The sequence below is a fragment of the Ochlerotatus camptorhynchus genome, unplaced genomic scaffold (genome assembly GCF_037179485.1).
Source record: "Ochlerotatus camptorhynchus isolate MF236.1 unplaced genomic scaffold, CSIRO-AGI_Acam_v1.1 ptg000004l, whole genome shotgun sequence".
NCBI classification, from domain to species: domain Eukaryota; kingdom Metazoa; phylum Arthropoda; class Insecta; order Diptera; family Culicidae; genus Ochlerotatus; species Ochlerotatus camptorhynchus.
In genome coordinates this window covers 493217-519039 of record NW_027040496.1, presented here as the reverse complement: position 1 = coordinate 519039, position 25823 = coordinate 493217, and the positions used below count along the sequence as shown (strand labels likewise).

The window sequence follows — 25823 nt, the reverse complement described above, 5'->3', positions numbered from 1 at the left end:
AACTGGACCGAGTACTCGCGGTTGTCTCGAGGCTAGTCAAAATTTACAATTTTTTGGATGGGAAAAGGGAAGAAGGAGGTTTGAAATGTGGTTTACGTAAACCCTCAGTTACTGGTGTAAGAGTTGTCGAAATACGCCTAAAATGATCCCTTGTTCTTTTATCGATTATTGCTTGAATTGTTTTTTCTTGATACCCATTAAGTCTAGCGATTTAAAAAATGTGAGCTATTTCCTTTGATTTGCCTGTGTCGCTAAGAGGAAGAGTTTGCATCCTGTGAACCACGTGGTGAAAAGCGGCTATTTTGTGTTGATGGGAATGGTTTGAAGTGCTTGGTATTACTCTCTTTGTGTTTGTTGGTTTCCTATAGATTTCGAAATTAAACGAAGACGTTTCCCTGATGATAAGAAGATCTAAGAAGGGAAGTTTGCCGTCTCTCTCTTCTTCGTGAGTAAATTTGATGTCCTTGTGAACGTTGCTTATGGCCTCCAAAGTTTTTGATAAATCTTCCCTTTTGACAATGCTAAAGATGTCATTCACGTACCTATACCAACATTTGGGCAACAAATTCCTATCCTCCAGAGTATTTATTTTCTAGGTTAACCATGAACAATTCACATAAAAATGGAGAAAGCGAATTGCCCATAGGAGCGCCTTTAGTTTGTTTATAAAAATTTCCTCTGAAAATGAAATAATTTTCCTCCATACAAAGACGCGTAAGCTTGAGATATGACCGAACTTTGCTTTTCCAAGTAGAATCCTCATGTTGTTTCAGAAGCCAGTCCTCTAAAAGGCTGATAGTTTCCTTTACTGGTACACTTGGCAAAAGTGCTGTGACATCAAATGAAACCATGACTTTATCTTCCCGAATCTCTCCTGATGCCTGAAGCTGACTTGCGAATTCCTGTGTGCTGTTAACTGAGCGAGTGGAAAAGGGTTTAGGCATATTTTGAAATTCCTTTGCTAGCCATTTGGCAAGCTTATGGATGGGGGATCTTTCAGCCGAGATAATCTCCCTCATTTCGTTTCCTGGTTTGTTGGATCTTTGGTAAACCTTTGATCCTAGGTAGAATAGGGTTTGAAACTTTCAATTGATTCGTAGTGTTGCCAATAAACGCCTTGCACTCTTTCAACGTTTTATCCACATGTTTAACTATAGATGGGAGGGGGTCATTCCTCAACCCACTCAAAGCTCTTCATAAAGGGATTCCGTCAAGAGGTTCGACAAATTTAAAGGATCAATAATACTCGTACCTGTGCGATTAAACTATTGGAAAATTATTCAGAATTCGCAAACCAGACAGCACTTTTCATATTTAAGTTCGATTAGAGATTAGAGATTTTAGTTCAATCCTTTTTTCAATATTGAAATTTCGATGTGCAGTTATGCCAGTTATAACAAGGTAAGGATAGTGAAATGACTTCACTTTTCGGAAGGCATCTAGGCCGAAGTTCCACATATGGGTCATTCCAGCTCAAGTGGGTACACCACCTGTGATCGATGTCACCGATTTGAGCCAAACTTGGCCAAAATGCTTATATGAAATATATGATATATGTATATGAAATTACAGTTGTGGATGACAGCTGCTACTTGGATAATACCCTTATTTGAGTAAATGCGTAGAAGAAGAACATGACAGTTACGTTCCTGAATGGAAAGTGTGTTTTCAAAAAATGAAAAAGAAAGGTTAAACGTTTATTTTTTTTATAACTATAATAAAAAAAGCATTCTTACTCGTGAGATTGTATATACAAAAAATTTATTAATTACTCAAATAAGGGTATTATTCAAATAGCAGCTATCATCCACAACTGTAACTTTATATACCTGCTAATCTATATGATTTCATCGTACTTCACGTTTTGGCTGTATCCCATAGGAACGTATTTCTCACTTTTAGGACCACAATTGAATTATGGACAGAAGTAAATAAATGAGGTAGCTATGATTTCATAGAATGCGAATCCATCCCAGAACATGTGAAAAAAAACATAAAAATATTATGAAGGAATTCAAGAAAAAATAAAAATATATTAAATAGCATTGATTTTTCACCAGAAAAGCTCCAAACTACCTCTCACTCATCTGGCCATATCTCAAAAACTATTTGTTCAAATCATTTGCTCTTAAAAATACATAAAGTAGAAGAGTTTTCCAAACTGTGGTGAAAATTTGAGCCCAAAATATTAAGAAATGAAAAATCCCGCCCATGGTGAAAATAGGCAATTTTTTGACAATTTGGATTCCTGCCGGTAATCAGTCTGTTTACTGTAGTTACTATAACAAAAACTAAATGTTTGTACACATATAAGAATCTACATTAAACAACCTTCAAGTTGACGTTCTAAGATCACGAATAGCTCATCTGGCAGCGCTGTTTCTGGTAGCTAATACTATTGTCCTTAAGTGCAAATTATTTTTTTTTTTAGAATTTTAAGTGATTTACGTTTAAATTAATCATAATTTTGTTCCAAAGGTGTAGTTTAGCCTTGGTTATTGCATAGTTTTTTCGAGTGTTGCGAGTTTGCATCAAAATAAAAGTGAAAAGTGCCTGTTTGTTACCTGTTAAAGTGATCATCGAATGGTTTTGTTGTTCCTTGAAGCAATTGTATTGATGGGCTGAGTTTCATTCGTATTGACTCTTGTGTTGATAAGCTGTGGTGTGTTTCACACACTGTTCATTTGGCTGATATTGCTCGGTTCCGTGGGCGAAAGCTTCTGAGCTCTTGATTGGTTTGTGTCTTTGGAATTAGTACATCCATCAGTAGCACATGAAAGTGGTTCTGTTGTCGAAGGCAAGGGCTATCTACGCTGCGTACAGCTATCACCAAATAGTCTGTAGGTATGCTGGTGGCTGTGGTCAAGTACTGCAGATTTAGCGAAGTTGGATAGAAAAAAATCGGAAGTGAAACTGACACCTCTGGTAGCCAGTAGGTCGTGGGATCCTTATCAGTCAAATTAATAGTCGGATCTAACACACCACCATTTGTTGGATGCCTGCCGTAGTTACGAATACTCTTCCACAGTCGATTGTTGAATTGGAAAAGCTTTGCTTTTGGTTATTACTTTTTCAGTGTATTGTGCCAGTCTCTTACTTTCGATATACACTCTATATGTTCGTTTATAGCCTATTGTAGTTTTTTCGTTGTAGTGGATCCCATTCAAAGAAAATAATTTGTTTATAATTTGTTTACAGTACTTATCTTCAAGAATGTCGGAAGATCAAAGTGATGTTGTTTATTGCGTTGAATGTAAAAAAAAGAAAGTGATCCTAGCAAACTCGTAACGTGTCTGTATTGCTTCTCAAGTGCGCATTTCAAATGCCGCAATATCATTGGAAATGCTATTCGCAAAGTCAAAGAAAACATGTACTTTTGTTCCTCCAAATGTTCTGAAATCTACAAAAAAAAATGTTGAAATGCAAAATGCTCGTACCGCATTGATTGCCGAGCTTAGTACTGAGATAAAAAAACACTGTGACCAATGTTGTGTCTGCTCAACTACAGGTTGTAAGAGCTGAAGTAAATACGATCGTCAACGCAATAGAAGATTCGCAATAATTTCTCTCGTCCAAATTTGATGGTATAGTGACCGATGTTCAAGATTTAAAGTCGGATAATGAACGCTTGAAAACTGAAGTAGACGAGCTAAAAAAATCTCAGTCGTCTTTGACAGAGTTTGTTCACAAACTGGAAGTGAAAGCGGATAAGGCTAACAAGGACTCTATCTCCAATAATGCGGTTATTCTTGGTCTTCCAGTACAAGCTAACGAAAATGTAACAGAATTGGTTTCTAAGTTGGCTCAATGTATTGGTGTTGATCTCCCTTCTGGTGCTCTTTTATCAGCCTCTCGGGTATATACCTCAAACACTTCTGCAAACAAACTGGTTCCAATTAGAATTGTTTTCAAAGATAAATCTGTGAAGGAGGTATTCTTTTCGAAAAAAAGAGAGTATGGGCAACTTCCATCATCATCCATTGACCGATCGTTGATCTTCAATGGGAAATCAACGAATGTTGCTGTCCGGGATGAGCTGACTCCGCTTTCTCTTGAACTGTTGCAAGAAATGCGTGAAATACAAAAAAAAATTAACCTGAAATACGTTTGGGCGGGCAGAGACGGCATTATATTAGTGAAGGTAAATGAGCACTCCAAACCGGAAGTGATTAGGAATCGTAACGACTTAGGCAACTTCATGAATGGCACTTTATCTCACTCCTCTGTGGATTCTCCGTCTCCTAAGCGTAAGAGAAGCGAGAAGAAATAATTGTGTGAGTAAAGGTTTCTTTTTTTTTTTAATCATGAAATAACAATGGCTAATGTCAACAATTTCTCCCATGATAACCTTGATGATTTTAACAAATCATTTCCGATCAATGAATCTAATGCATATATATACGTATATTACAGTGGAACATTAGAGGTATGAATGACCTCAACAAATTTGATCAAATCCTTGAAACACTTGACCACTGCCGGTTCCCGATTGATGTAGTCGTTATAGGAGAAACATGGGTAAAAGAAGATAACAAATCGGTGTATAATATTCCTGGATACATTTCCATTTTCTCATGCAGGGACAACCCAAATGGAGGATTGGCAATGTTCATCAGAAGTGGCATATCCTGTACCGTTCTACGCAATGTTCATGTTGACGGCTTTCACCATATAAATGTTGAGCTTGGCTTAAGTGGACGGAATTATAATATTCATGGTTTTTATCGTCCTCTATCGTTCGAAATAAATATTTTTTTAAACATTTTAGAGAATATACTTGATTTGTCTAATAATAATCGTTCTTGTTTTCTTGTTGGTGACGTCAATATACCCGTTAATTATCAAAATAACAATGTGGTCGTCAGGTACAAATCACTTTTGGAATCATTCGGCTTTGTATGTATGAACACCTTTCCAACCAGGCCTATAAGCTCGAACATTCTTGATCATGTTATTTGTAGAGCTGATGATATTCCACGATCAAGGAATGATACCATATTTACTGATGTAAGTGACCACTGTATGCTTATACTGTCCTTCAAATTACATGATGAGAGGGAAAAAGTCACACTTACTAAAACTGTCATTGACCGTGGTAAGCTTGACATGGAATTCAGCAATTTTCTAAATAATGTTGGGACAGTTCAGGATGCTGATTTGTGCTTTACCAACATTATATCAACTTATAATTTGCTGCTAACTAAACACTCGAAAATTATTACTAAGCAAGTTAATACCAAAGGGAATTATTGTCCATGGATGAGTTTCAATTTGTGGTCATTGATCAGAATTAAAAATTACTACATTAAACAAGTGAAGAGGAATCCTAATGATCAACACCTTCAAGATCTTCAGGATCGTCAGGAAGGAAACAGTATGTTTCTATAGGTACATCTAAAAGTTCTTTAAAGCCGATTGGAGTGGGCGTGCCTCAAGGGAAAAATATAGGCCCGTTACTGTTTCTTTTGTACGTAAATGATTTGTCCAGACTTCAATTGAAAGGGGTTCCACGCTTATTTGCAGACGATACTGCTCTTTTCTATCCACAAACTGATGTAGAGCTTATAGTTCGTGATATGAATCAAGATTTACAGGCGTTATCAAAATACTTCACAGCTAACCTGCTTTCCCTGAATGCTTCAAAAACTAAATGTATGTTTTTTCGTTCCCCTAGGAAGTCTGTAACCACAGCATGGCAACGTAACATTGAATTTATGTACAATCGAAGAAGTCAGATCATTTAAATATTTAGGTTTGATCTTGGACACAACACTTTGTTGGGTTGACCACATAAAATATGTTGAGGAGAAAGTTTCATCGCTTTGTGGAATAATGCGCAGAGTAAGCTATTTTGTATCTCGCAGTACTCTCTTAAAGTTTTATTTTGCTCATATTCATTCCTGCCTAAATTATCTTTTTATAGCCTGAAGTCGGGCATGTAAATCTTATCTAAGAAAACTACAAACACTTCAAAATAGATGCTTGAAAACTATATTAAAAAAACCAGTTTTGTTCCCTTCGTTGCAGCTTTATTCCGACAGCTCTCATAATATTCTTCCAATTAATGGCCTTTGCGAATTACAAACTATTATTTTTGTTTACGACACCCTACATAACGATAATTTTCATCATTCTATTCAATTACCTCTTGCTGCTCATAGTTACCCTACTAGAAATGCTAACAATTTACAACTGTCAATAGCTCACACAATGTTTGGTCAGAAAAGGATTTCGATTATAGGTCCAAAGATATACAACCGTTTGCCTCTAGAGTTAAAACAAATTAACAACCGCGGTGTTTTTAGAATCAAATTAAAAAAATATTTAAAAGATAATCTACACGACATTCTTGGATGAGTTCATCTTGTATTACCTACCAGAAGCAATAATTGTTCCTCGTTTAAAATAATTGTAAATTTTTGAATTAATACTTTGTATACAAGTGGGTCCCTTTAAAGGAAATTCGTTTCCACTGGGACATCACACCTATACTATATGATAAATATCAACCTCATTTTTGTTATTATTATTTTTCCTATTTGTTTTTTTTTCTCAGCTCATTATTAGCTTCATTAGTTCCTTAGTTTGCTGCACAGACTGAGCTGAGATAGTTGCGTCCACTACCAGGGGGCTCACTTGAGCCCTTTGGTGTGGGGGATAGTGGTGGGTCATTAAAAAAATAGCTTATTTGATTATTGAGTAATCTCTTCTGAAAGTTGAAATTTTAAAAAATCTTGAAAATCCAGGGTTGTAGTCCAGAAGGATCTAGGCACTTTAGAGCAAAATCAAAAAAAGCGTTTGTTCAGAATTCCAAAATAAGCATTTTGGCCAAGTTTGGCTCAAATCGGTGACATCGACCACAGGTGGTGTACCCACTTGAGCTGGAATGACCCATATGTTATGTGATATTTGCATTGTTTGACATGATTTGTCTAGGTATCCGGTCAAAACCAGCTTCATGATGGTTTGGATAACTTTGGATAACTGGTTTATTTTGTTGTTGTTCATCATTACGAAAAACCGTGCATCCCCATTGACAAATGCACCCGTAAACTCAAGAAATCTCTCAGCTTCCGGGATTGGCTTATCATCATCCACCATCCAGAATGAAAGTTGTCAACGGACACCACACTTCCCATGAATACCTACATCAAAGCGAAACGGTTCTCCGATGCTTTACTCGACGAAATAAGGTTGCACGAGGGATTGGCACTTCACTGTAATTACAGTAGAAATTAAATTACACTGTGACTCACCTCGCCAATGGCGAAACCGAATCCTCTGATGTAGCTCGTCAACATCATCATCTTCATCGTCCTCCCGGAACTGCTCGAGGAAAAACAATTTGACGAAATCGTGAAACTCACGCTCCAGCGCAGCGACACCGGCACTTGTCAGGGACTGGTGAACTACTACCAGGATATAGCGCTGTTGATTCCGATCCCAGACCCCTTCACCCTGCTCCATTTCGATGTCGTCCAACTTCCCAGACTGGAGCAAACTACCGTTACTGGCAAAGATGGTGTGACTGTTGTTGAAGTTGTTGTTTGTCAACGACGACGACGACGACGACGACGGGGACGACGAGGGAGAGGGCAGGCCACGTGCCGCAATGGGCTGTAAAATTTGGCGAAGGGCGACGAGCAAAACTGCAAAGCTCAGCAGTTTTTGGCGGATGGCGCCTCGACACGAGCGCCTCATGTGGAAAAGCGGGTGATGTTGTGGCTTGGGTTGGGGTTACTTTTTAAATGATTGCGATATTTTTATTGCCACCGTCGGAAAAACCGAAAGTAAATGATATGACGCTGTTTGTTTTCCTTTGTTTGAGGGAGTTGTCATTGCTTGTTTTTCGTAGATTACAGCAGAAGAATTGTTCCGAGAGAGCTCAATGCCTTCCGCCGAAACTTGCTTCCCATTGTGCAGCGCTGATCAACGGCCGTATTGGCACTCAACGACGACAGCATTTGCAAACATTACCTCGCTGGAGGTTTCTTCTTTCACTTTCTGCGGTTGGAATACGAAAACACGTTCAAATTCAACACATTCCACAGTTTTCACATGCGTCGAGAGAGTAGCGTCTCGCCCTAGAGACGACCACGACGACGACGACGACGACGGCGGGTAGTCTATCAGATTCAATTGGTTCGGCTTCGTCTGGCAGCCATCTGGAAAAGGAAAAAGCGAGAAAAACGAATTCAGTGAACGTGAAACGATGGATCACTCGCGCAGTACAGTCATCCCAGTGAACAAAATCCTCCGTGGGAATAGGGACGCGCGCTGTTTCGGAGGGTGTTTTGTTTAAATTTGCATATCATGTGGTTTTACGGAAATTTAAGATGTCATGCTCAGTTGCGGGAAAAGATAGCAAATTGTTTGCTCATAAACGGAGGATAAACACGTTGGCTGCGAAGATAGCTTTCTAGGAAGATTTGTTGATTTCCTGTCACGGCGAAAGCTGTCTAAATTGGATGTGCTTCTGACGTGGTATAGATCTGACGCGATTGTACGGTTAACAGAATAGCTTTGTTTTGCTTCGTTCAATCGACGTTGATCCTTTTCGCCGCATTATAATGGGAGGAACATTTCTAAATCACAAGTGGACCTTTAAAAACATTGAGGAAATGGTTCTAATGTTGGCGTGTGGATGTACAAATCGATCACAATCTCCCGTTCATAAATTTTTCGTAGAACAATGTGTACAACTGGAAATACTTTCCTTTGAAATGTATGTATGGTATTAAAGGCACTTAGACCGGTATTACGGACATTAACCTTACACAAATTATTTTATTTGGAGTAGGGAAGATCCCGATCAAACACGGTAAGGTCGGGGTTTTCGAGCGGTACACCGACCTCGAGAAAACTTTTAAGGACTTGATTAAAGCCAAAAAACGCGGTTACTGGCGTTGGTTCATCGATGGTTTGTCGCGAGAGGCTTCCATGAGAACACTCTGGAATGTCGGCAGGAGAATGCGAAACGCGCCATCACCGGTCAACGAAGACAAGGAGTACTCAGACAGTTGGATATTCAGCTTCGCGCGGAAAGTTTGCCCGGATTCGGTGTCGGTTCAAACCAACGTTCGTGATCGTCCGTCGGGTAATAACGAAATAGATTCCCCGTTTTCGATGGTGGAATTCTCACTTGCTTTCCTCTCATGTAACAACTCAGCTCCAGGAATGGATAGAATCAAGTTCAACTTGCTTAAAAATCTCCCAGACGTCGCGAAGAGGCGCTTGTTGAACTAATTCAATCAATTTCTGGAGCACAACATTGTTCCGGATGACTGGAGGCAAGTAAAGCAAACCCCACACGCATCAATATATTGACGCGAAGGGGAATTATTGACAATAATATTGATGATGTGAATTCAGAAATATTGTCAATCTCGATATATTGACGTCAATATACCATGTATTGACAATACGATTATTGTCAATAAAAGCAATCGTGTAGGGTTCACTTAAGAGTTATCGCCATTCGAAAACCCGGTAAACCCGCGTCGGATTATAATTCGTACCGTCCCATCGCGATGCTGTTCTGTATACGGAAATTGTTGAAGAAAATGATTCTTTTTCGTCTAGACAAATGGATCGAGTCGAATGGTTTACTTTCAGATACGCAATTTGGATTTCGGAGAGGCAAAAGAACGAGCGACTGTCTTGCGTTGCTTTCAACTGAAATTCAACTGGCCTATGAGCAAAAACAGTAAATGGGTTCAGTTTTCTTGGACATTAAGGGGGCCTTTGATTCTGTTTGTATCGATGTCCTTTCGGATAAACTCCACGATAGTGGGCTTTCACCAATTATGAACAACTATTTGAGCAACTTGTTGTCTGAGAAATATATGAGCTTTTCTCATGGAAACTCGACAACTTCACGAATTAGTTACATGGGTCTCCCCCAAGGTTCATGTTTAAGCCCCCTTCTTTATAATTTCTATGTAAAAGACATGGATGGTTGTCTTGATGAAAATTGCTCGCTAAGGCAGCTTGCAGATGACGGCGTTGAGTCCGTTATAGGACCAAGTGCACCGGACCTGCAAGGACCATTGCAAGATACCTTAGACAATTTGTCTACTTGGGCTATGAAGCTGGGTATCGAATTCTCTCCGGAGAAAACTGAGTTGGTTGTTTTTTCTAGGAAGCATCATGCTGCACAGTTACAGCTTCAGCTAATGGGTAAAACTATCACTCAAATATTTCTTTTAAGTATTTAGGTGTCTGGTTCGATTCCAAATGTACATGGGGAAAACATATTGCGTATCTGAAACAAAAATGCCAGCAAAGGTTAATTTTCTTCGTACAATTACTGGAACTTGGTTAGGAGCAGACCCGGAAGATCTGATCAGGTTGTATCGAACAACCATCTTGTCGGTTCTAGAGTACGGTTGCTTCTGCTTTCAATCCGCGGCAAAAACACACATCCTGAAGCAGCAACGGGTTCAATACCGTTGCCTCCGAATCGCGCTTGGCTGTATGCACTCGACGCATACGATGAGCCTCGAAGTACTCGCAGGTGTTCTTCCACTGACAGATCGTTTCGCGGAACTGTCCTTCCGGTTTCTTATCCGTTGTGAAGTAATGAACCCATTGGTAAGAGAAAACTTTGAGAAGCTGCTCGACTGAAATCCTCAAATAAGATTCATGAGTTTGTACATGACGCTGGAGGTTGGTCCTTCTTCATTGGTGATTGCTTTCAAGACTTTTATAGTTCCTCTGTAAATTTTGAACTGACCATGATGCAAGAAATCCATGGAATACCAGATCACCATCGGTCGATGGTTGTTCCCTCAATTTTTGCAATCAAGTACCACCATGTAAGTAACGAGAAAAGATTTTTCACAAATGGGTCAACCATAAATACTTCCACTGGATTTGGTGTATTTAATCAATTTTATAGCGCCTCCTACAAACTGCAGAAACCATGCTCCGTATACGTTGCGGAACTCGCAGCTATATTTTACGCAGTAGAGCTAATTGCCTCACTACCTTCTGACCATTATATCATTTTCACGAATAGTCTTAGCTCATTGGAGGCTATTCGTTCAATGAGGCCGATGAAGCACTCCTCGTATTTCCTGCCTGAAATACGATCTAAAGTGAGTGCTTTATCTAACTGCTCACCTTAGCTTGGGTCCCATCTCATTGCTCAATTCCGGGTAATGAGAAAGCGGACTCGTTGGCTAAGGTGGGCGCTATGGAAGGCGATATTTTTGAGCGACAAATCGCCTTCAACGATTTTTTCTCCATTGCTCGTCAGCAACAAAAATGGAATGATGGTGAATTGGGAAGATGGCTACATTCTATTCTCCCACAGGTGTCGAACAAACCATGGTTCAAAGGGTTGGACATGAGCCGCGACTTTATACGCGTTATATCAAGGCTCATGTCCAATCACTGCTCGTTAGACTTGCACTTCTATCGAATTGGGCTCTCAGGCAGCAATTTATGTGCGTGTGGCAGTGGTTATCACGATATCGAGCATGTTGTTTGGTCATGTACCTTACACCGTGTTGCCAGATCTGAGTTATCCACATCCCTCAGGGCCCGAGGAAAACAACCCGCGATACCCGTTAGAGATGGCTTGGCGAGCCGAGATCTCGACTATTTGAGTTTAATTTATGTGTTTTTTAAACGGATAGATCTGAAGATTTAGTAGCTAGTGTCATCTTGTGTTCTCCCAAGTTGTTAGCTGCCCATCGGTGTACCCCCATGTTTGTCTTTTTCATCAGAGTGTCACTTAGTTCGAGATCAAGAGCACATTGCTCTCCAAACCTTGTGTTCAGAATCCCTACCCTGCCATCCATTTGTTACAATTTGTTACCCTAACCTCGAGATAGACGTGAGTAATCGGCCCCCGCCTTACTAACGTTAGTTTTAAGTAATTTTGTGATCTAAACAATGAATATCGGCTCCGCAAAGCTACAGCAAATGAGCCTGGAAAAATAAACGCATTATAAAAAAAAAAATCAAAAAAATCATGATTTGCAAAGGATTAATTGAGATTGTCATAACTATGTTACCATATTACCAATTCAATTCATCTTCTCGTTATGTATTCTGAAAAATGCATCAAACTAGCCTTCATAATTTATTTTTGACGCTTGGAAATGATCTTGTCTAGCTGATTTGCATGAAAACTACAGCGTGCCTTAAAACCATCTCAAATCTTATCATGTACATATAGGGTAGAGCGCTACTTCGTCGTAATCGCCCATTTCCGTTCTACCGAGCTGAAAAGATCAATGATTTTACCGTATACAAATCAATAATAGGTTTGTCCCGATGTGTTAGTTCATTAGCTAAAACATAAATCCATTTACGCTCATTGTTCTTAAAACAAAAAAAGCGCTCCAACCGAATCCCCTTTTTCTACGATTATCCGTAGGACGAATAAAATCTTATGGCGCTTCAATGCGTTAGGACGGAATTTAAACTCGTAGGGCGAATTTAGAATCAAGAAGCAGTATAATGTTTTAAACAATATCTCTACAACTTGTGACTCTTTATCAAATCCAATCGTACGTATGGAAAAGTGAATAAATTTAGAAGTCATTTTTGACATTTGCTATTTAAACCCATTCAATAAAGAAAGATAAAACGCGCGTTGTGCTTAGTAGGACGCAAATAAGATCAAAAACCCTATTAGGAAACATGTTACGCTGATTGAAACCAACATGGAACGTCTAAGCAACTTGTTAATTTTACCATTGATTTAGCATAGGACTCCAAGGCCGCTGCCATAGTGGGAGCGAAGAGGCGTGCTTAGCGTTCTATACAAAAGAATTCCTATTAGGAGAAATGGCTCTAATGTTGGCCTATGGATCTAAGATTGAGCCCATCACTAACAATTGCATCTAAATGAACGCGTCATTGGGACGGTACTAATGCACGGCGAATGAGAACGACTCAAATTTGAGTTTAGTTCACTCATAATCGCCAAAAGTGCAGGAACGCAGCGATGAGTTAAATTTATCTCATGGTTTCTTGTGGAAAACCTAACAAATCTGCCGGAAAATGAGGAAATTGACGAAAATTTTATTCAGTCTCGGAGTTGTACCAATAAACTGAGTGAATCCAATCTTTACTTTTCTCAAATTCGGGAATTTTTCCCTGGATAAACCTGGGAAAACATGTGGCAAATTAACTCATCGCTGAGTTCCTGCACTTTTGGCGATTATGAGTGAACTAAACTCAAATTTGGGATGTTCTCATTCGCCGTGTGGATATTTTTGGTTGCTATTGAACATTTAGTCGACTACTGAATTTATGTATGGGCCCAAATTAGGGACACTTAGGCCGACATTACATACATTTCCCCTATTTATATTATTCCTTACATTCGATTTCACACCGGCTTAAGGGGAAACTTTCGCCTGCAATCTGATATTGTTAGTATCTGTGAGTGAACTTGCAGTTGCCACAAATCGTCGGTTGATGTGATTGTTTAAAAAATCAGATACGTTCAATTGAATAGTTATGCTTGAAATACCTAGAATCCCATAGAACCAGAACGTTAAAATCGAACACATGTTGGATTCAATCTGTGTGGCTGTGTTCCATTTGGTGAATTTAATTTAATTTTGACAAATAGAAAATATTCAAATAAACCTGCTATTGTACCAGACTTTATTCTGGTAACCCACGAATTAATTTTGACAAAATCCTCGAAAAATCACACGATCAACAACAGAGAGATTTTCGAACATTAAACGAACGAAAAATCCGAAAAATGTTACATAGCCTAAGGCTGTGTTCCATTCGATGAATTTGCATTGACATTTTGTAAATAAATTATAATGTTCGATAATCTCTCTATTGTGATCGTCCGATTTTCGAAAAATTGTTTGTCAAAATTGATTCCTGGTTTGTCTGAAATAAGTCTGGTAGAATATCAGGTTCATTTGAAAATATTTCATCTGTCAAATATAAGTTAAAATTCACCAAATGAACCACAGCCTAAATAAAGGAGGGTTGACAGCTGCAGTAAACTCCTAGTCCCACCATCGAATGGCATTTGCTAGATAAGATGAGGTTGTGACATAATTAAACAAATAAGCTCTGCAAACAACGCTATTTGAAAACAATGTTATGAATATGTTACTGAAAAAAAATGCAAGAATTAATTTTCGGGCAAAAGGAGGATGTAGACGATAACGGAGACGAACCAGAACAGGGCTGAAAGTCTCCTTAATAAAGTTAAAGAAAATATATATTGAAAAAGGAAGACATCCCAACTAACATTTTCAGCTTTATAAGCCAACTTTGTGCTGTAAAGTAGGGAAACAAAGCTACAAACACAGCTTCAAGAAGAAGCTAGCCAAATAGTTTTGGAGAGCATTTATTCACCCTTATCACAACCATTATTCAATTTGTCAGTCGCACTAAATAACATCACTTCTATGCAAATATTAATCAACTTTCAACTTTTAGCTGCAAAACAAAGCTAATAACGCGAACATATTACTCATTTGATGGCTTCTACCCAACCAACCACTCTTGCTGAATAACATAAACAGCAAAAGTGCTTTTTCAACAACTAAACAACCTGTACTCAACTAATAAACTGTGCTAGCGCTACTTTGGAGGCTATTGTACATTCAACTAGACTTTTACTGTGCTTCTTAAGAAAGCTGAATTAACTAGTCGAGAAAGTGACTCGTGTGCACTATTTTAAAGCCTCTACTCAGCGTTCTTGTAATCGGGTAAAGGTGGAGTAAGCGTCTTTCAAGTTCACACACGACCACATGCGTGCACAGGAATCTTGTGAAGGAGGGGCAATTGTTTTTTCTATGGTGCATTTAATCTGGGGATGGGGAGTACTCCAAAGTACAGGGGAGATGGTGATGTCCACCCACCACTGTTTCCCTACTGTTCAATTTAGCTAATTATATTTATTTTTTACTCCGGTGGTGGTTCATCTTCTTCAATGGAAACTGCTTTCAGACAGCCAATGAAATTGGCAATTTAATCCCATCGACAATGTCGATGATGATCAGTTCGTCAAATGGTTTCAATAGTAGGGCTTTAACCGAAATGATACATTTGCTGCAATGTTGTTGCCTTGGTGGTTGGATTCAGCTGAAGTCACTTCAGATGGTGGTGATAGCATTGACAAACCGACATGAATGACTAATAAGAATCGCATTCTCTTTTCGCATGCACACTGCGTCGAAAAGTACAAGCTTCAAACAGTGCGCATAGCAGTGAACAAACAGTATATTGCTCTTGATCAATCCAATCTTGATCAGTGGTGTTGAGTGCTTGACACTGATGAAGTCTGTAAGTAGTAGACGAAATACGCGTATCTGTCAAAAGAAAATAAACCAACACACTCAAAGCTCTTCATAGAAGTATATTGCTGTTTTCGTCCTTGCACTTGGCTTGTACTCCAGCAGTGCTGCCAGCCATTGGGCTGGCACCGTCAAAATATACTGCCAACACCTGCTCCCAAGAAATGAGCATCGCTGTCAGGACCTCAGCAAAAGTATTGAAGATGGTCGTCGCGTCTGTTTTCAACACCCGTCTCACACCCACGAATGTTTCCGTCGGCCGATCATTATCAATATAGAGGAAATGGCTCTAATGTTGGCCTAAGATTGGGCCCTCCGCTAAAAATCTGCTATTTATCAATTTTATCTTGATGAACGCGTCACGGTACTAATGGATATTTTTGGTCGCTTTTGAAAATTTTGTCGATTGCTGAATTTATGTATGGGCCCAAATTAGGGGCATTTTTACATCCATTTCCCCTACCTGATGACAATCGCCAACTGCTCGTCTCATCTGCAATGACTACCACTGGTTTTCCTCGCAAAGATTTCGCAATGTTCAGCAACATTACATTGTGCAACGATGTAATCATGTCATTTTGAATACGGTTACTTGTGTACTGGCAATTTTTGGCACCTTCCGCCAAGTGTTTTTCCAGCACAGGATCGTAGTTAGCCACCAACTGGGTGGCACACTTTCCGCTCCGTCCGAATGTTCATGAACTGGTCGGCCACCTTTGCAAAGTATGCGCATAATATCGATGACACGTTCTTATATAGCGATTATATAGCGATTTTGTAGCAGCTTTGCCTTACTAGCAGCAATCATACTTCTTTTTTTGGTGGTCCAGTTCTTCGTCGATACCCTTCCTGATTTTGACATTCTTCCAAGCGTCCATACTACCAACATGGGTATCACTGCGGTTGTGTTTGCCCAGCATCTCGGTCGCTTTCTTCCAATTTCTGAACCCTGTAGGAATCGTTGTAGTAATGTTTTGCGGCAAAAATATAAACCAGAAAAAAATATATTCTTCAAGGTACTGGTATCATCTCTTATGCAGTTACCTTTCTGAATTTTTTTTTTGTTTACTAATTTATTTGATAAGGCTCAACCGAATTAACTTTACAGAGCCGAGGATTCTTGGTCACTATACAATACATCTTAAAACTATAGTCAAAAGGAACAACACAATAAACACTTTATCTTCCGCTATCCAAAAAGCCTTCTCCATCAGAACTGGAGCCGCTTCCAGTAGTTTCATTGTATGGCAAATTGTTGTACGCCAACGAGGGTCAGAGCGCGTCCATTGCAGCAATGGACGCAAAACGTGGTCAGCACTCACATACTCATCACGAAACGGTTGCTTTCCAAAGTCGACGACGCATCGACCGAAAGAACTGCTGATGAAGAACAATGAGGAGGACCACACAATGGTTGCTGCCGAGAAAACAGACGATCGCGTAGCACACATCGAGAGTGGCCTGCTTTTGTCGACAGCCGAGTGAACACTGATTTCTGAAATTTTGTACAGTACGTTTTTGTATATTTTGAAGGTATCGTTACAGTTTATTTTTGACTATTTCAAGGTTTTGTAAGCCCTTATATGCTGTTGTAGTTACACACTTAACTATTACCGTTGCGAGTTCGTTAAATTTTGTCATTTTCAGCGAAAATTGTAGTTCTATTTTTTTAAATTTTGACCTAAATACAAAGGCTAATACGATCATTAAAGAGGTTTAACAAATATGTAACGACTGGAACAAACGCGCACAAAACTATTTTGACAAGTGAGTACATGATTGTTAACGGAATGACGACTTATGCGAAGGATTGAGCATGTCAACCCTGTCCCAAAGTACCGCCAGTCGGGGTTTGAAAATAACGCCGAACATTCAACATGTTTTAAAGATGATATAAAGGATACACCCGAATTTATTGCAACGCACATTAACAGCTGTAACTTTTTAACCACGGTAACAAATGACTTTAAATTTTCAAAGAAGATTCTTAGACGAATTTTTAGTAACACAACAATAGACCAAAGTTCAATGGCAAACTAATACCCACTTTTCAATTAGGGAATCCAAAAGCTGTCTTTAGACTTTGTACAGTTGCGAAAAAGTCCATCCTCAGAATTCCTTGAGGCTCTTTTCGAAATTTTTAGAACTCTATGAGCTTTATTGAAATTCTTCTCAGAAGTCCTCTGGAATTATTTTTAGAACTCTTCTTGACTTTTACTCAGAACACCTTGGAGTTTCAGAAGAATTTCCTCAGCATTATCCAGAAATTATTCTAGGAATGAGCAAGAAATTATCGGTACTGACTTGAAAGTTTCCTCAAAATCCCTTTAGAATTTCACTCAAAATTTAATTTTCTCGGTATTCTTTTCGGAATTATGTTGGAACTATCTGCAGGATTCACTAGAAATTATTCGCAGAGTTTTCTTGGAATACTCCCCATAAATCTTTTGGAACTGTCCTCAGAATTCAACATCCTTGAGGCTCTTCGCGGATTTTTTTAGAACTCTCCTAAGGGCTCTTTGGATACTCTTCTCAGAAGTCCACTGGATTTATGCTAAGATCTCTTCATGATTTTATCTCAGAACACCTTGGAACTCAAATTCCTTTAGAGTTTTAAGAATTTTTTTTCCTCGAAATGAGCTAGAAATTATCCTCGGAATTCACTTGAAATTTTGTTTAAAATCTATTTGGAATTTCACTCAAATTCTCCCCAGAAATATTTTGGAACGGTCCTAAGAATTCAATATCTTTGAGGTTCTTCTTGGAATATTTTAGAACTTTTTTTTCAGAGCACTTTGAAACTGAAATTTCCCTAAAATTTCAGAAGAATTTCCTCTGTATTTTCCAGAAATTCTTCCCAGAATTAGCTTGAAATTATCCTCGGGGTTCCCTTGAAATTTTCCTCAACATCCCTTTGGAATTTTATTCAAAATTTGATTCTCTCGCTGTTCTTTTCGAAATTATCTTGGAACTATCTGCAGGATTCAATAGAAATTATTCGCAGAATTTTCATGAAATCATCCCCAGAATTTTTTTCTTTTGGAACTGTCCTCGGAATTCATAACCCTTTACGTTCTTCTCGGAAACCAAGTTTAATTTGTCTGTCCATCCACCAAAACGTTGTAGTGTTTCTACCAGAAATGTTCAATAAAGCTTGCCCCTCCATTTACCAGAACTGTGCAATTTTTAGATCAAGAATTTTCAATTGCCCCTTCATGCAGGAGAATGTTGCAAATTATACACCAGAAATTTTCAATACAAACTTGCCCCCAGAAAATTTTACACCAGAAATTTTGAATTGACCAGAACGATGCAAATTTTCTACCGTTAATGTTCAATTAAAATTGCTTCTCCAATCTTCTGATTGGTGCCGAGATCCTTTTTCTATTTTCCACCAGACATTTTCAAATAAAGCTTGCCCCTATTTTCATATTTTTCATCATACATTTTCAGTAAAGCAGCTTCCCTCCAATCATCAGAATGGTGCAAATTTTACACCAGAAATTATAATTAAAATTTATTTCCCCATTCAGCAAATTTAAGACCAAACATTTTCCAAAAAGCTTGCTCATCCATTCACCAGAACGGTGCAGATTTTCCACCAGAAATTTTAAATTTAGCGTAATTTTAAATAAAGCTTGTGCCTTCATTTACCAGACTAGTGCAAGTTTTCCACCAGAAATTTTCTGTTCATTTCATTTATCAAAGGGATGCAAATTTCGCACCAGAAATTTTCAATAGAGTATGCTCCTCCATTCACCAGAATGGTGCACCAAAAATTGTCAGTGAAGTTTGTTTCATCATGCACCTTTGTGGTGCAATTTCCAGGCTTTGCCTCTTCATGCAGAATGGCGTAAATTTTCCACCATAAATTATCAATGAAGCTTGCATTCATCAGAACGATGCAAATTATACACCAGTAAAATTAATAAACCTTGCTTTTACATTCACCACAGTGTTGCGAACTTTCCACCAGAAATTTTCAGTTAAATGTGCACCTCCAAATTTTTAGCGCGATTCAATTTTAGAACCAGAGTTATTCATTTTGATTAGTCCCTCCATGCACCACCTTGGTGATATTGTTACACCAGGAATATTCAATAAAAAGCTTTTTCTTCGATTTACCACCACGAAGGTGTTAACCCTCCATGAACAACCTTGAAAAAAATTACACCAGAAATTTTTTGTATTCACCAATGTGGTGCAATTTTTTGACCAAAAAATGTCATTGAAGTTTGTCCCTTCATGCACCTTTGGGGTGCAATTTTCAGGCACTATCTCAAAGAAATTGACGCAATAAAAGGAGTTTAATTTTATCTTCAAATCAAGTTATCAAGAAATTAAATATTTTTTATCATAACTTTGAAAATGTGGAAATAGAAATCTTATTTATAAAAGATGGGACCATTGCCCCACCCTGTGCACGCCAGTGCACACGACTAAACAGCAAAATAACAGCTGTATTGAAGCGTAAATGGATATGCAATAAGAACTTGCCACTACCGTCCCAACAGCCATAAGTAGCTGACTAAGTCCGCCAGATTTGCTTGTATAGAGGTTGAGTAAAGATTTCCTCATATCGTATAACATTTGAATATAGCTTGAGGCTGTATAAATGAAATGAGTAAACCGTTCACATTGCGAAAATTGTCAATTGCCTTTTTTATTAAAATTGTTAGTTGGGATCAAGCATGGGAAAAATCGTTTCATTTTGCATTTACTACTCACTCACACGCATACAACATCAGAAACTAATAGCAGCTTGTGCCAGCCGCACTGATTTCGTTCGTATTCGCATTGCTTCTATTTTCTTCGATGAACGCAGAATTGAGCAAAACAGACAGCTGAGCGTAACATGAATGATTCTGAGTGTAGTAGTGTGGATGATTCCTCTCTTATTATTTTTCCCATCCTGAGCCTTTTACGATTGCATTCTGCTGAGTGAGCTGAATGAGAATATTGTAGAAAGAATCACTTTTTATTTTCTAGCTTTAATCATACATTGACACATTCAAATCGCTATTAATATCGAGAAAGCTGTTATACTGTAACACATAAACATAAGTGTCACGCAAATAACATAAAACTGCTGTGGCCAATTCAACTGATTTAAATCAGTGAGCTAAAAACTATCTGACTGGGCTATTTAAATCGTTAGCATTCGAATTTCAATCTGGTTCTCCCTCGCTAGAGAAAATTGTTCGGCTGCCTTTCAGTTTATCCTTCTTTCCTTCTACTGCTGTCAGTCCTGAGTCGAGCTGCAGAGTCACTTGGTTGGAAGAATTTACACTCGTTTGGCAATCTGTTTGTAGGTGAGGATGACTATTTTGATTCTGTGGTGCTCGCGCGAGTGAATGAATTTTCCCATGCTTGATTGGGATGTCCTTCTTTAAGATACCATATGGTAACCCTAGTATAGGGCAAAACAAACTGCTTGCCAGCACTTGATGAGTTAAATGCTTGTTGGCATTTATCATGCTGTCGAACTGTTTGTAAACTAGGAGTTTCGCCCAACGCTTTCACGGTGTAATGTAGTTGGTATCAGGTAGCCGAACCCTGTCATTGATTCGATTTTGGCAACACTAAATGTTCGGGCTTGTTGCCAAAATTTGAAGTTGAAGTTCATCTTAGGATGAATTCTATTTATTATAAGTGTTCTATATAAATTCTAGACTGTTATAATGCAATTTTCCAGGGAATTCCAGGGAGATTCTCTGATTTATTTTAGAGGAATCCTGAAAAGGTCTCTAAGAAGGAAACATTACACAGCAAAAAATAAATTTTAATATTACATCCAAGAGGATGCACTTCAATCATGTTAAAAATCTCATGTAATTTTTATGGCCACAATAATAAACAAATTCAGTAAAAGCAGCGTAATGTCAGTTCATGCACTGTATTTATGCTAATGTTGTCTTTTTTGGCAAATAATATTACACCATATTTTCGACACGATTGAAGTGCATCCACTTTGATGTGATATTAAAATTAATTTTTTGCTGTGTAGAACATTCCAAAGAAATCCTGCAAAGAGTTCTAAGCAAATATTCAGGGTAGTTTAATCATTGACTAATTATACTGTCTTTGTAATGTCTCATTTAACATAGTGATCCTTTCAGCTCTACCTTATTTGGCGTAAAGTCCCAGTAGGGACATAATAAAGCCAACCGTAGATGCATAACTGCCGTTTGTCAAGTTCAACTTTATCTTTTATAAAAACGCAATTCCAGTCTACCCGGTGACTGTGACATTCATCCTATCATGTCGTCCCATCCGCTTCAGTTGGTTACGTAAATTCCTTTTCTCCTTCTCTTCACTTTACTGAAAAGCTTGGGTACCGACTCACCACTAACCAACAACTTTCCACCAAGGATATGTGGTCTCTCCTTGAAAAATACCTCACTTGTTACGTAAAAATATAGATGCATACATAATGAAGCACATAATTGTCGCCTTTTCACCGAGCTCTATGTTCGGCTTTGCGGGTTATAAGTGACAATTTCTTCAATCCTTCTTCATAACTCCGGCTCATTAATATAAATGTGCCAGGCAGCAATCGGAGCCACCTCTCAGGACAAGAATTCTATTACACGTGATAGGAAGACCATCTCGGTTGCGCCCTTGACGAAGACATTCAAGGCTTCGAGGTGCAACCTTGATTCTGCTGGCATCTCGATATTAACACATACCGTAGACGGCAGATAAATTCTATGCCAACGCCATACATCAAAGCAAGACAGGCGACCGACGACAACGACGCCGACGACGCCGACGGGATATCTGTTTTACCATGCATCGATGAAGCGCTCATAGCTCATTTCGCAGGAATTTGTAATTGCAACGCGTGAACGTCTTTAATTATACACGTACCTATCTATGGCTCGTGCTGAGATGTGGGTCTATGTATGTTTACCTAAGCTTGAGCAGTATTATGAAACCGATGTTGTAGGAAGTTGATTACTGTTTACTCTTTTGCGGGGTGGTTAGGGACGTCGTTGCATCACGTGGTTGATTATGCATATGCTGCAACCATTCTGCTGAGCGGTGAGTAAACATAAAGTACCTGGCAAAAGTAGAGATGCGTTTTTTTGTAACTCCAAAAACGATCAATGAGCTGTAGCTTTTCAGGAAATCTCATCTGCTGCTACAATTTATTGGTACGGTTTTGAGCTCATTGGGGTGAGTGCACTCGAAGCTTGTCTTTAATAATTTTGACCGGGACTGTATTTTCATTTTACAACTAGTTGTTCAAGCTGTGCAGTTTTTTTTTTCCCCGGCGAATGGCTGTTTTGCAAAGGAAAGATGAGATTTGAGCTCGTATGCTTTAGCGTTAGAGACATGGATGCTTACCATTATGCCACACCTGGTTCATTTTTATTCTAAAACTGAAATAATTATGGCAGAATTAAGGAAAAACTTCTACAAACTTAAAAACTTCCAAATTTGCAGTCTTGATCCAACCTTTGTATTCTTTCGACGGTAGCGCTCAGCAAATATCAAAATGCAAGAATCTTGGTATTCTTTTTGTTTTAATCTTGAATTTTGTCCGTGTTTTTAGTAGAGGAGCATAGCGACGCACAGTGGCCGGAAGTCGGACAAAACCTAAAAAATTGACTTCATTATTTTATTTTTCTCTCAATATAGAAAGGGGAATTTACGTATTCTCGTCAATCTAAGCAGCTTCCGCACTTCTATTAGCATTTTCTCAGTGTCACGCACACATATGACGTGTCTGTTTGTTTACATTCACCTGCTGCTAGCTATTCTATCCATTCCAATCAACAAAACGGCATGTCCAAAACGGTTTGAAAACGTGTTTAAGGCGCTCCAAACTTCTCAGGTGAGTGTGACTATTGTCAGCAGCCTCTTTTACTTCGGCAACCATTCCGTTTAAACTGCGTGTTAACCAGCTGTTCTATTATCGGCAACTCGAAATCAGCCGTATTCTTTTGAAGAAACACCTAGCATAATAGGTTTGCTCAGTCGTAAAAATGTATTTGGATTGAAGCTGAAAGACTAAGGAATCGTTGAAATACATTCAGCGAAGTGTTTTAGTGAGAAAATACATCGAAATTAACGTTTAAATTGTGGTTGCCGAAAACAGTCGATGGCTGCCGAAGCCATCATTTACCCTACTTCAACTAAGAAAATCCCAAATTTTCAAGTCATTTGGTCAAAAATTGAGTCTTGGGGATTTTTTCAAAGTTGAGGTTTGTGTGATAGTTTTTCAATTTTTATTCTCTTTATTTTATGAGCTTTCTTCATGAGCTCGTTGTAAAACATTGGAAAATTTGGATAATCTGACAATACTGTAGGTGTTTTTGGGCATAAATAACCAAAACATTTCAAGGTTTGTTTGAAATCCATTCGCAAAATTATTGTGTTTTTCCAGCGTGCAAAAATATTGATTTATATTTATTAATTTTGGAGAAATACTTTGTATTAAGGAGAGCCAGTACTTTTACAGGAAACATCTGAAAACGATGCCATATCCCGGATCTGACGCAAAATTTTGTCTAGTTTTTGGGTATATAGGCCACTCTTGGCATTTTTGCTCTAAGCGCGAATTTTTTTTTTATCAAGTCACTATGGAGACGCATGGTTGTCGAGGAAGCAAAATAGTTTGAAGATTGTATTTTATCTTAACATAAATAAAATTACCATCTGAATATTGACTATTTAGTGTAATCCTTATTCTGGTAGGTAAATGGCCGTCAATAAACCACGTGGTCTTAGGGGGGAGGGGAGGTGGGAGGGGCAGAGGGGGAGGGGGTCATGACCACGGCCCTAACAAATTTTAGAATTTTTCTACGGACAAAATACCACAAGGAGGTGAGTGTTACATATTAGGTAAAAAAAACAGTAAGGTGGAGAGGAGGAGAGTGATGACTAAGAATGATTTAGCCTTTATTTGTTAAGACATTTATTTTTGGAGAGGTTTCATTCCAGAAAAAAAAATAATTTGAGAGTTTTGATAAACAGTTTGAGTAGCGTTTAAACAGTCAATTACGTAATCAATTTGGGACACCAAAAAATTATTAAAATTTAACTTTTATTTCTATAAACAAACATTTATTAAACAAACTAACATTTATTCATCGCAATCTTCAACTATCAACAAACCTTGCACCTCTTTAGGCAATTCATCTGCCACTACCGTTTGCCCATGGCGATAACTTGAAACAATGGGATCGGATGCAACAAGCAATCCACAACATATATCTTTCATTGTTTGCTTGCGTGAACCTTTCCACGCGTGATGCTCTCTTAGCTGCCTAATTTCTTTATTCATTGCTTCCTGGGCTTCTTCGGACATACGACCAATGGGAAGCAATGCGTTATTTATTATTTGATACCCATGGACAAGCAACTTATGGAAAGTTGTAGGCATACTATACCATCCATATAAAGAAGCATAGCGTTTGGCTGTCTCTTTTGCATATTGGTGGAATTTTTCTGGGTCAACGGATTCTCCAGATGAAACGGCTTGCAAAATCGTTCTCAATCGAATGATAAGATCAAGATCAATTTCAGTGATTTGAGATGAAATCTCAGCATTTTTGAAGAAACGTCTCGCGGTGTTACCGGTAGATAATAAGAACGATACGATTAGAATATTAACAGGTAAAAGGTATTGAAGAATCCTAGCGTGCAAATCAAAGAAAGTCAGTCTTATAAAATGCCATCTTACCATCGTTGCTATTTCCAAATTTAGCACGAGGCTTATCGACGTGTAATCCAAGTTGCTGGAAGAAACTTTTTTGAATTCGAGCTTTAGCATTGTTGTACTCCTCCATATGTGCAGTTTTTATCCATTTTCGGAAGCTAAGTCGGTATGCTATATGTAACAGACACTCAAATGTTCTGATCCAGCAATGTAAGCTACACATACCGTACTCCAGATTATCCGAGATGATAGCTCTGTTGAACATTTCTTCAGTGTCGTTAAAATTGGAACTCGTAGCATAGCAAAAGTAGCATCTCTGAGAAGATTTTGTATTGGTGATGGCGTTAACAGTCTTTCCATCAATCATAGTTAACATAAGATCAAATGTGATTAACACCTTGATGCCTGAAATTTCTAATTCGAATGGTTCTAAATTAGAAATTTCGTCATTCATGCGCTCAAATTCTTGTTTTGTTAACTTGACAGTTGCTTTTGCAAATTTCAATGAAACAGGGCGACAGTATCGCGTAGAGGACGATCGAGGGTTATCCCAAACTACTTTACGATCGGCAATTAATCTTAATGGTACCACCGATGTTAAAAAAAATGTGAACGTCGGAGCAGCTGGGATCCATAAATTTTTGCTTGTATTCGTTAAAACCAGAACTTCCATCACAGCCCCATTTTAGTAAAAGGCTGAAATCGTTGAAACCTTCACGAACTAGATTTTCAAATTTATCTTTAACAAGTACAATCAACCGAGAGCAAGTGTGGTTCAGCAATGCTTGTAATCAGAGATAGAAATTCTCACTCAGCTACACGATAAGCATTTCCTCACTCAAGCTACTTTTCGGTGAGTTGTG

General features: G+C 38.4%; 1 protein-coding gene across 1 annotated transcript in view; it reads right to left on the bottom strand.

Annotated features, from left to right (window-relative positions):
* LOC135714821 (uncharacterized) overlaps window positions 1–25823 on the bottom strand; it is a 464202-nt gene that overhangs the window by 306254 nt on the left and 132125 nt on the right. The window contains exon 2 of the mRNA XM_065238233.1: window positions 7257–8165. Within this exon, the coding sequence (XP_065094305.1) occupies window positions 7257–7701 (445 nt within the window). The 5' untranslated portion in view covers window positions 7702–8165. The remainder of the gene's footprint in view (window positions 1–7256; window positions 8166–25823) is intronic.